The 12,500-nt window shown below is 47.2% G+C and overlaps 1 protein-coding gene across 3 annotated transcripts in view; it reads right to left on the minus strand.

The window, feature by feature from the left end:
• The window catches only part of LOC102782714 (dynamin-1-like), a 27,658-nt gene extending 18,626 nt beyond the window's left edge, over nucleotides 1-9,032 (minus strand). For all 3 annotated transcript variants that reach the window (XM_087849603.1, XM_087849604.1, XM_087849605.1), the window contains exons 1-7: nucleotides 8,677-9,032; nucleotides 2,373-2,446; nucleotides 2,149-2,298; nucleotides 1,840-2,043; nucleotides 1,660-1,758; nucleotides 1,345-1,505; nucleotides 200-342 (exon numbers count right to left, since the gene is read on the minus strand). In XM_087849603.1, coding sequence (XP_087705729.1) covers nucleotides 200-342; nucleotides 1,345-1,505; nucleotides 1,660-1,758; nucleotides 1,840-2,043; nucleotides 2,149-2,298; nucleotides 2,373-2,446; nucleotides 8,677-8,837 — 992 coding nt within the window. In that variant the 5' untranslated portion in view covers nucleotides 8,838-9,032. The remainder of the gene's footprint in view (nucleotides 1-199; nucleotides 343-1,344; nucleotides 1,506-1,659; nucleotides 1,759-1,839; nucleotides 2,044-2,148; nucleotides 2,299-2,372; nucleotides 2,447-8,676) is intronic.
• Nucleotides 9,033-12,500: the final 3,468 nt, after the last annotated feature.

Genomic DNA, 12,500 nt, shown 5'->3' on the forward strand with positions numbered 1-12,500 from the left:
GACTGTGTGTCCAAAGTAAACTCAGACGTGTTCATTAGTCCTTAAACATGTGCTGTGAAATCATTCATGCCAAGCTATGCGTTTTCTCTACACTAGTAGAGAAAACGCATAGCTTGGCATGATGCATGTTGGATCTTGACCCGTTGAATCGTTGTAACTGCGTGTTAAAGAGAGCCGTGGGTGAATATCTGGTCCTTACTGCAGCAAGGCCTTGGTCTTGCGGCTCGGGTCATCCGGTCTGAAGTTCTTGTACTCCTCCACCTCCTTCTCGATGGAAAGCAGCTGACTCTGCAGTTTACTGCGCAACGCCGGCAACGTGTCCCGGATGTGATTGGTCAGTTGCTGGAGGTAGCAGAGAGGTGCTCTGTTATTTATCACTGACATCAGAACATAGGTGGAATTAAAGGCGTTTGTATCATATCTATCTAATAGACTCCAGTTTGTGCATGTAAATGGAGAGTCCTCTTCACACACTGAGGTTAATTATGGAGCTCCACAGGGTTCAGTGCTAGGACCAATTCTGTTTACATTATACATGCTTCCCTTAGGCAGCATCATTAGAAGACATAGCATACATTTACACTGCTATGCAGATGACACCCAGCTCTATCTGTCCATGAAGCCAGATAACACACACCAATGAGTTAAACTGCAGGAATGTCTTAAAGACATAAAGACCTGGATGGCCGCTAACTTTCTGCTTCTTCATTCAGATCAAACTGAGGTCATTGTACTTGGCCCTGAAAATCTTAGAAATATGGTATCTAAGCAGATTCTTACTCTGGATGGCATTACCTTGGCCTCCAGTAACACTGTGAGGAACCTTGGAGTCATTTTTGACCAGGACATGTCCTTCAACGCACATATTAAACAAATATGTAAGACTGCTTTCTTCCATTTGTGCAACATCTCTAAAATTAGAAATATCCTGTCTCAGAGTGACGCTGAAAAACTAGTTCATGCATTTATTACTTCCAGGCTGGACGACTGTAATTCATTATTATCAGGAAGTCCTAAAAACTCCCTGAAAAGCCTTCAGCTAATCCAAAATGCTGCAGCAAGAGTCCTGACAGGGACTAGAAAGAGAGAGCAGATTTCTCCTGTATCGTCCCTTTGTTGGCTTCCTGTTAAATCCAGAATCCTGCTCCTCATAACTTCCTCAAAAGTCAGACAGTGTTTTGGAAATGTTCTGGGGAAATTCAAGTATTTGTATTTATACAGTGAGGACCTTTAGCTGTGCCAGTGTTTGTGCTAAGCTAACAGAACTCACTGCCCAGCCCTGTGGAAACACAGATTTGAAATCCTTGCAGTCAGAAAGACTTGGGAGAGCTCTTGTGCATTTACCTGGTTGAGAATCTTCTGCAGGTAGGCGGTGCCCATGCGGTCCGCCAGGTGACGGTAAGCTGGGTGAGATAGGAAGAACTTCCTCTCGGCCTGCAGGGCTGCGGTGATGTCTTTCTTCCCATCGATGTCTTTCTGACTGCGATTCACGACCCCGATGTAACCTGACACAGTGAAAGTCTCGTATTGTCTCTGTCTGCTCAGCTGCAGCCTGTGCTGTCTCTTCACCTCCACATTGAGTGAAATTTGAAATGAAACTGAGCAGACAGCTGACCACCAACCAATGAGAGGGTTTGGTGTAATGTCATGCGTCTGTACCTCTTCGTAGCGGCAGCAGTTTGTTCTCCAGGATGTCTCTGGCGTCGGTCCCTTCATCCATCAGATCCAGTTTGGTGATGACCCCGATGGTCCTCAGACCTGCGCGACCGAAACACTTTATTTAGTTCAGGAAAGAACAGTACAGGTGAAAGGTGCAGGTGGAGCTGTCAGGAGCCCTACCTTGTGGGTCAACCTCCTTAGCGATCTTCAGGGCGTCAGAGTTAGCAAGGTCAGAGTTGGCTGGGGAAACAGCCAATAGGAGGCAGTTTTCCTTAGTAACGAACTGCATGAGCATGTCTCTGATCTGGTGCTCGATGTCGAGGGGCTGGTCGCCCACCGCGACCTTCGTCATCCCAGGAAGATCCACCAGAGTCAGGTTCAGGACTGAGGACAGACAGCAGAGTCAGGACCAGGACAGGTGTGTGTGTGTGTGTGTGTGTGTGTGTCTGTGTGTGTGTGTGTGTCTGTGTGTGTCTGTGTGTGTGTTACCATTGGGGGAGTAGACTCGGAGGTTGATGGGGACCGGACTGATGCCTTTGTTCTGCCCCGTCACTCGATCCGTTTCAGCTTCAATCTCCTGACGAACTTCATCAAAGTCCGTGAACTTCTTCCCTTTGCAGTGCAGGAACTCGGCATACTCTGATCAATATAATCACACGATCAGATCAGACACCGCACGGACGAACCGCGTGTCTCTGCACTGAGAGTCTCACCTGTGGGACAGTTGATGAGCTGCAGCACGAGGGGACGCCGAGTGACGATGCCGGATCCACGAGGGAGGAAGTCCCTGAGAGGAGGAACGAAGATACGAGCTAGTAACAGAGGACACGACTGTACACAATTTTATTGATCATTAGATTCTGAACAATGTCTGTAAGCCTCTGGCTGTCTGATCGACTATGCGAAGGACAGGCTGAGCCGTGTCTTTGGTACCACCAAAGTGCTTTTGCAGAGGTCGTGTGATTCACACTCGTTCTGGCCTTAAACCAGGACCAGTTGTCCTTGGGAGACGCTACCAGGGCCAGGCTGAGCCCAACAACGTCGCTGATTTATTTGATATTTGTATTAATAATAAATCTGCAGCTAAAATGCACCTTTCTGCAGATGACGCTGTACCGTCGGCCGACTCACTCGACTCTCAATCATCCTGTTGAGGTGCTTTAAACTGCATTGCAGTGGCTGCAGACTTTATTGTGCAGCTTAAAGTTAGTTATTAATGCTAATAAAACCAAATTCATCCTGTTTTCCAGAAATCACTCACAGATTGGTTTTTATAAACTGGGAGATCATGTTGAAAGTGTGTAATCCTATAAATATTTTAGTGTTCGGTTGGACGACAAAGTTCAGACGGAGCACTGAGTGCAAACTTTAGATTTGAGTTTATTATGAAAAGTTTTGGTTTACTGTCAGCAGTTAGTAAAAACGTGCACAGGTTATATTCTTAACCTTGATTATAGTGATATTATTGATGTGCTCTGCAGATGTCCCATCAAACCCATTGCACACATCACTGGACCGCTTCAGTTTAAATATGAACTCTGACTGTTAACTGTAAAGACTCCCCGGGGAATGAAAGAACAGAAAGTTTATGTTTTCTTTTGTTTTGATTTTTTTTTTTACAATAGATTCAGTAGAATACAGTTGAATATGTGCTTTCCCACGTCGTCTTCTACGTTAAGAGACACAGGAGACCCTCGAGGAGAGAGCGGGTAGGGGTCCTTGTTAAAAGATACCTGAGCCACTGGGAGAAGCTGGTCCTCAACAACGGTGTGGCCGAGGTCCTCAGAGGGATCCATGATGACGCCGGTCACCAGGGCCAGTTCAGGAGTTTAGACCTGGCTAGAAAGAGATTTCTCTGGTTGAACCTTGGGCGTGACGTGAGAGGCCATGTACGGGGATGCCAGCGCTGCGTAAGACCATCTAACCAGAGGGGTGTGCTCCTTTGCTCAGCGTGTCCTTGTCCAGACTGTTGGAGTTGGTCTGCATCAACTTTTGGTCGGCTGAGGCTTCACACAACAAGTCTGTGGACGTCTTGGTCATCACAGACCACTTCACTGGATGGGCAGGCCTTCCCATGCAAGGACTAGTCGGCTAAACAGGTTGCAAGGCTTCTCTGGAACAGGTACTTCTGTGTGTTCGGCTTTCTGGAAAGGATGCACAGCGACCAGGCTGCTAATTTTGAGAGTCAATCGACTCGTATGGGGAGGGAGATTTGAATGCCCCTGCTGTGAGCTGTGTTGGTGCTGATGGTGACTGCTCACCCGATGCCATGGATGGGACAGCTGACCTGGAGGTTGTCTCTGAACCTTTGGACCCTGGAGAGAGGACAATTGCATGGGTGTCGCAGTTGACAGAGTCCAGCCGGTCTCAGGGAGATGTTACTGATGTTTCAAGCATGGATTCAGTCCTGCCAGCCGCATCGGGCTTGTCTGTTGAAGCGGACTTTGACCGAGCTGGTTCTAGCACGGCATCCCAAGAGGTCAATATTGCTACGAGCTGTGGGGAGGGTGTACAAGTATGCTCTACTACACCTGAGGTAGCGGTGGATATAGTTGCTCATGCCATTGCTCAGTCCCCAAAGGCTGACTATGGCCAAACCGGGGATGCTTCCCAGATCAGAACCAGACTTGGGCGACTTGTAAAACCAAGGCAGCTACAGTTGTAGCCACAGCTGCCCTGGGGCAGACTGACAGAAGCGAGGCTGCCATATCACGCCATCGGCCCCTCTGGCCAACACCAGTAGGCGGTAGGTGAAGTGTCTTGCCCAAGGACACAACGACTGAGACTCTCCGAGCCGGGGCTCGAACCGGCAACCAGTGTTGGGAAGGTTACTTTTAAAATGTATTCCATTACAGATTACAGATTACATGCCCCAAAATGTATTCTGTAACGTATTCCGTTACGTTACTCAATGAGAGTAACGTATTCTGAATACTTTGGATTACTTAATATATTATCATGCTGTTTACAACTACATGAATGTACTATTGCTGTGATTTATTACTGTTACTGAAGGTCCGCGGCTCCGAACCGTAGTAAAGGGACCTCTGACTAATACGGTGGGTTCTGTGTCAGGCTTGTAGCCGAAAACTAGCTTTACTTTGTTGTCTGGGTCAACTTTGCTAGCAGAGACAGAGAGAGGCCTTGAAAGGCTGCTCCAACAGAACTTATTGTTTTTGGAGGAAAACACGAACACGGTGTACAGTCGAGTCTTAATAGCTTACTTACAGCTGGGCTCGTCAGGCTCTCTTCTTGGCTGCAGTGGTTATTATTATATTTACATGCTTCCAGCTCCCGTTTTTGCTCGATGACAGCTCGTACTTTTCCTTTTTCTCCCTCCCTCGCTCACAGACACATAACGGGTATGGCAGTCCATTCTCCCTGCAGCACGGACTACACTGCCCATGATGCTACATTCTTTAGAGCTATACCTGTAGCATTCTGCCTGTTAGCTTAGCACAACAACAAAAAGGCCTCTCTCACCCAGGAAACACGCAGAGAGAGCGTCACCCTGTAACCATGGCAACCGTAACGCTGCCTGGAACAACAGAACGTAGCTGTCAAACAAAACCCAAACAGTCCTGACCCGCCACAATATGAAACAGGGAAGTACCGCCGTGTAATCCATTTATTTCAACAAAGTAACTGTATTCTAAATACCACCTTTTTAAACGGTAACTGTAACGGAATACAGTTACTCATATTTTGTATTTTAAATACGTAACGGCGGTACATGTATTACGTTACTCCCCAACACTGCCGGCAACCTTCCGATTACAAGACGAACACCCAACTCTCGAGCCACGATCGCCCCCACGATCGATTTTTGTATACAAGTTCAGTGTGACAGACTGTAAAATGGGAGAAATGATTATTTTCCAACTTTTCTTTATTAAGAAGTAAATTGTCTGTCAACACAAGGCGCGTTTGCACTGTGAGGAGCTACAATTGCTGGTACCATCAGAAGACACATGTTGAGTGTGTTTTATGTCTTCTGCAGAATAAACCACGAACAGCCAACCTTTCTGATTGTGATTTATGAAGAGAGGCGTTACACCTGCAGGTGAAGCGATGGGGAGTTGTGTTCAGTGAAGGAGAGGCGAGGCAGAGTAACGCTGCGTAGAGACAAAAGTGGACGAAAGAGAGGCAAACTTGCGGCTCCAGAAGTATAATTGTAACGTAATGTAGTAACATATTGTCACACATCTCGTATAAAACAATATATCGATATATTTAAAAACACGATATATCGCCCAGCTCTAATGTTTACTTTCGTTTTCTCATACCTTGGAGTTTAAAGTGCAGTTTCACTGGTTCACAGTGGCAGAAAGGGGAAGTCACTGGTCTGCTCACACAGACGTCTGTGACTGAAGAGTGTAATGCTGGGCCTTCTAGCTCGGCTCTGCCTTGATGCTGGTGCTGGTTAAATGACATAAGAGAGTTCAAACACACGAGTCGGATGATGCCTCGCAGGGAGCGGCTTCACCCGGAGGTGGCAGGGAGAGGGAGGTGCTACGCTGGGATGGATGGTTCTCTTTTGTCGTGCTGCATCACATCCCCTTCACTTACGTAACCGAAGGAAATGTGTTATAGAGGAGGCAGGACAGAGATGCTCACACTGAGGCCCACTCTGCCGCTCAACGAAACACACTGTGAGCTGTGTGACGGGGAGCCCTCCGCGAGGCTCGGAGAAAAGCATCGTCACGACATCCTCACAGTGTGAGTGTATGTGTGTGTGTGTGTGTGTGTGTGTGTGTGTGTGTGTGTCTGTGTGTGTGTGTGTCTGTGTGTGTGTGTGTCTGTGTGTGTCTGTGCGTGTGTGTGTGTGTGTGTGTGTGTCTGTGCGTGTGTGTGTCTGTGTGTGTGTGTGTGTGTGTGTGTGTGTCTGTGTGTGTGTCTGTGTGTGTGTGTGTCTGTGTGTGTGTGTGTGTCTGTTTGTGTCTGTGTGTGTGTGTCTGTGCTGCAGTGTGAGTCCTCTGCAGTCAGCTCAAACACATCACGCTGATATTGTCATACATGCTGCCCTGACCAAAAGCCTCCTGACTCATGTGACCTGAAGCAACCAATAAGAGCAGAGATGCAGACAGACACACCCCCCACCCATTCTCAGAGTGAAGATAAAAATATTCAGCCAATCACCATCTTCCAGCAGGACTCAAACTACAGACCTCAGACACACAGTTTCTATCTGCTCCACCGTCCTCCACCCTGCTGCCACCTCCTCCTCTGCAGCTTACAAGTGCCTTCTTCAGCCTCAGCTGACTGCAGCTGACTGCAGGTCTCAATCTTATAAACAGGACATTGTCATAATGACTGAAACCAGCCCACTGAAGGAGCAATGGGCGGGAGGTCAGTTCGTTACGTTACATCTCTCTTCACCATCCCAGTCACAGAAGCGTTGGAGGTAGTTCGTAAGAGATTACAGGATGACCCCAACCTCAGCAGCAGGACCACTCTCAGCATCACCAAGAGTGTTTGAACTGTGTCTCATTCCACCTACTTCACACACCAGGGTCAGTCCTACAGGCAGAAACATGGGTGTGCCATGGGCTCCCAGTTTCACTCATCGTGGCCAATTTGTACATGGAAGAAGTGGAAAAGAGGGCTTTGCTCTCCTACCCTGGAACACCAATGGTGACCAGTGGTCATGGCATAATTATGATTAAGGAACTGACCTCCCAGCCCATCGTTCCTTCAGTGGGCTGGTTTCAGTCATTATGCAAATGTTTATAAGGTTGAGACCTGCAGCTGAGACTGAAGACGTCACCTGATGATGACGAAACGTTTCTCCCACAAACGCTACGTCCAGATGAACAGAATCAACTTTTGGAGATTTCCTTACCTGGATGATTGAGATGCATCAAGACATATGACGACATAGCCTCTGTGACATCACACAGAGCAGGAGTAGAAAAAGTGTGTCAAACAGAGTGTTGGGAACAGAGGCATGGCTCATTTCTGACGTTTTTCTTTTTAGGTAGGTCAGAATTTTATCTCAGGAAGTGTTTTCTAAAATATTGCTGTCGCCTCTCACACGCTCTGGGCTTTCCACTCATCTCTTTCCACCTTCTTAGCAACAGGTAACCAGGGACTTCCAGATGTCTTTCCTCCAGTTTTCCAGGTCCTGCTGTGGGATCTTCAGGCGCTCTCGGGCCAGACAAATTATATAATCTCTGTGAGTCGTGATCTGGGATCAGCGTCACAGACAAACACATCCTGCAGATGATGGGTGGAGGTAGAGCAGGTCATCTACTGATCAGAAGGTCGGTGGTTCGATCCCAGGCTCCCCCGGTCTGCCAGCCAAATATGGGCAAGATACTAACCACAAGCATGTCTGCGATGCATCCATCAGAGCGAATGTTACCTAGTTAGACCCTAAAGAAGAAAGTGCCCAACGGGTGTTGGTGATGGATGGGTGGGTGGAGCATGTTTGAGCGTAGAAAAGCGCTGTGTCAGTCCATTTACCAGCTCATGAGCGGGAACTCTGCTCCAGCGCACCTCCACCTGAACATCACACCCCCTCCAACCAAACTTCACACCTCGACCTGAACATCACACCCCCTCCAACCAAACGTCACACCTCCACCTGAACATCACACCCCCTCCAACCAAACCTCACACCTCCACCTGAACATCACACCCCCTCCAACCAAACCTCACACCTCCACCTGAACATCACACCCCCTCCAACCAAACGTCACACCTCCACCTGAACATCACACCACCTCCAACCAAACGTCACACCTCCACCTGAACATCACATCCCCTCCACCTCCACCCAAACGTCACACCTCCACCTGAATGTGTTTCAAAGGGCTGAAGGAAGAGGAATCCCCACCCCCAGCTCAAACAGACAGGTGGGCACACACACACACACGCATTCTCGTTTTCATATCTTAATGAGAGCCCCAGCTGCTTACCGGAGCCATCAAAAAGAAACCATAACCAGCATAGGGACGGTTAGTACCCACAAAGACGTCTAAACACGCACACACGCGCACACGCACGCGGACTCACTTGCCCACGAAGTTCTCGAGCACCGAGCTCTTGCCGGCGCTCTGACCGCCCACCACCGCGATCTGCGGCAGGTCGAGGCTGGAGTTCTGGCCGATGGCGGAGAAGGCATCCTGCAGCCGGTTCACCAGCGGGATCAGCTCCTCCATCCCCCGGTTCCCCATGGCGGAGAGGCGGGCGGAGACAGGCGGAGGCTGCCGGTGTGTCTCGCTGCTGCTGTGACCGATCAGCGGCCGATGATCGATCACAGGATCGATCGATGCTGATGATGCTGCTCCAGCTGTGACCTTCAGCTCTTTCTCCTCCTTCTCCTCCTCTCTGCTCCGCTGCAGGGAGGCTCCAAGCACGCTCGCAACCACACACTTCCGGTGCAGCCCTTCACAATAAAACCCCAGGCAGACAGGTTTGTAGGTTCAGACCCGGAGCGAGTGCTCGCTTCACCTGCTGGTGACGGATGCTGAGCACATCACCTGGTCAGGTGCAGGTTTTGTTTTCTCTGATGCCTTATTGTCACCAAACTGAGCTTCAGGCAGCGTGATGATGAAGGCCAGCTTCAGCAGGTCTCACTGCATGTGTATTCATGTTCACATGTTCACGTTCGTGTGCTGATCTACTGCTGCAAACACAGAACACACACCTGAACACCTGATCAACCAATCACTCTCTCTGATCTGATTTCATGTCTCCTTCATTGGGCGGTGGGACAGGAAGCTGTAATGTTTCCATGGATACCGTCTCTAAAGTCTCACATGACAGCAGCTCTGAGCCTCAGACACAAAGTCATTGTCTGCCATTCTGTATCATAGCACTCGGTCACAAATCCCCAGATTAACGATACTCTGCTTGTTCTTCTGTCAGATTATTTACCTGGTACGGATTTTCAGGTTTGATCATCAACCCAGCTGGGTTGGGGTTATATCGCCCCCTGCTGGTTTCTCTGAGGCACCTGTCCAGGTGTGACTTAGCCTCTCAACGCTGGGTTTTCTTCACGACACATTTGTCGAAACAACGAGCTGCAGACACGACAGGAAGTGACACGTGCTCTGCTTCTTACCTTTGCTTGCCTCGCTGTCATTGTCAGTTTACAGACTTTTCTTGTCACAGATTCAGATTTTTGGATTTGTGTCAGGAGGTATATTTAACAACACGTCAGACTGCTGTACTTTTACTGTGAAAGAACCAGTCCTGACGTCCGGTACAAACCTGCAGCAGGTTGCAGTTCCCCGGTGGGGCGACGGGGGCGCTGCAGATGATCTGTTCAGATGAAACCAAAACTGATCAATAACGATCAGCAGGAGCAGCTCTGATGATGAAACATTACTTACTGATTATGGATACAGGGAGCCAATCAGATTTGATTTTATTTTTATTTAGGACATGTAAAAGAAATTTACAATGTATGTAAACATACCAGATTATTATATTTCCATCTGTTGTCCATAAAACATAAAAAATAGACATAATTCATAAAAAAATTCATCATTCATTCATAATAAAAACTCCATCACCAAACTCACACACACCATTCTGTTCCCAATAAAACATTAAAACTATACAACTCACACATGATCACACACTTGATTTGTCCATAAGCAGATTTTAACCTTTGCCTTAAACAAGTTGAATGTTGAGCATAAACACGTCTCAGCGGGTTGTGGCTCGAGTGGTCTGAGCTTTCTTTACGCCTAATAAACTGCTTCGGTGGTGGTGGAGCAAGGGAGTGTAAGACTTTATCTATTAAACACACTCTTTTAAGTTTCACTAAGTTATTGAAGTTCAGTAATTTATGTTTTTTGGTGGGGGGAAGTCGGTTTTTTGTCAAGTAGTTTTAAACGTCTTTTATAAATGTTTTCAATAGTTTTAAGTGTTGTTGGACAAACAAGAGACCAGGACGTCAAACAATAGTCCATATGAGAGACGATCATTGAGTGAAAATAAGTTTTTGCAACATTCATATTTAAATTATTACGTATATGATTAAAATTTAGATTGTTAAATTTAAGTACCTGGGACACTTTATTTATGTGACTCCTGAAGGATAATGTTGGGTCTAGAATGACCCCAAGATGTTTAAATTCTGGAGCTAATTCAAGCTCTGCTCCATCCAGGAATATGTTTGACTGCTTCAGGTTTCAGGGGCGTTTTGAAAAATACATGCAGACAGTTTCTGTTCAACATTAGAGTCCTCCAGCCAGCTGTGCATTAATGCTAAAGCAGCTGTAAGATCTTTTGCCCCCTGCTGGACACTATTTGCTTGCGTATATATAACTGCATCACCCGCATACATTTGAGCAAATATATTTGGACAGACTTCAGGTAAGTTATTGATAAAAAGAGAGAACAATAAGGGCCCAAGAACAGATCCTTGAGGAACCCCTGTATCACAGTCTAAACATGGAGATTTAACCCCGTCCAACACCACACACTGTTTCCTGTGTGAGAGATACGAGGAAAACCACTGAAGAGCCTGACTGGAGATATTACACTGAGTCCATCTGGACAACAATATCTGATGGTTTAGTCGAAAGCCTTCCTCAGATCTAAAAATACAGCTCCAACACAGGGACGCTCGTCCAGCAAGCTCTTCAAGTTCTCCACTAACAGACACAGGGCAGTATCTGTGGAGTGATGTGCCCGGAAGCCAAACTGCAGTGGATGTGATGAGGGTTGGTGTTTTCTAGGTGAGCAGTGAGGAGTTTAACCACCCACTTCTCAGCTATTTTAGATACGACCGGGAGTTTGCTTATGGGGCGATAATTAGCCATGTCAGTCTTCACACCTGCTTTGAAAATTGGTGTAACTGCAGCAATTTTCCAATCTGTTGGAACAACGGAGTGTTCGAATGACATATTCAAAACATGAGATGTTGGACGTACGAGCAGATCCAGATGTTCCTTCAGGAAGTTTGTGTTAATACCAAATACATCAAGTGCTTTTGATTGTTTTAAACATTAGTTTAGCAACTTCAGTGTCTGAAATATGAGTGATGGTGAACAAATTTTGACCAGATTCATCCTGTGTGCATGAATCTGCGCTGGGATCGATCGATCGATCAATCAATCGATCGGTCGGTTGATCGATCGCTCGCTCAAAACCTTTTTTTGGTGAAACTTTCAAGGACACCACGACAGACGGCTGTCAGCACACTTTTATTGTCTCACACATGAAACTCTTCATCATCATCATCAATTATACAAAGCTTTTTTATACTGTCTGCTCAGTGCACCAAAAGTATGTGGACAGGTGTTCCCGCCAAAGGGAGGAGGGACTTCGATGTGACACTCGCCATGTGAAAGCAGCAGGAAGTCCATCAGACCAGTAAAGTTTCATCCAGTGAAGCTGATAAACAGTCGCTCTCTTTCACCAAAAACTAAGCAACATGGTTGCACGGTGATTGACAACATTTAGGGCGGGGCTAATGATGAATGAGGACTCGCCACCATGAGGGTTTCTCTGGTCGTGTCCAAATTCATGGGCTGCATCCTCCTGAGGACCCGGCCTTACGTGGGCTGCATCCTCAGAAGGTCGGGTAGGCCGGAAGTACACGGCTGTGAAATGTGACGGTCTAGCCTTCTGATTAGCGTCACCGCTGTGTGGGTGGAGTTTAATAAACTCGGCCGTCTGCTCCTTGCTGTCTAAAATATAACAGGACACTGGAGGAAACTCTCGACCGTCTCACACTTCTGTTTAATCAGTTTTCTGTTTGACGTTTATTCAGCTGTGTGAAAACCACCCGAGGGATTAATAAAGTTTTATTTAATCTAATAACTTTGATCTCAGCCAAACCGATTTACTCACGAACAAACAAAACACTGAAAAAAGCCCAA

This window comes from Neolamprologus brichardi, chromosome 12 (assembly GCF_056152115.1).
Source record: "Neolamprologus brichardi isolate AB-2024 chromosome 12, ASM5615211v1, whole genome shotgun sequence".
In the NCBI taxonomy this organism is placed as follows: Eukaryota; Metazoa; Chordata; class Actinopteri; order Cichliformes; family Cichlidae; genus Neolamprologus; species Neolamprologus brichardi.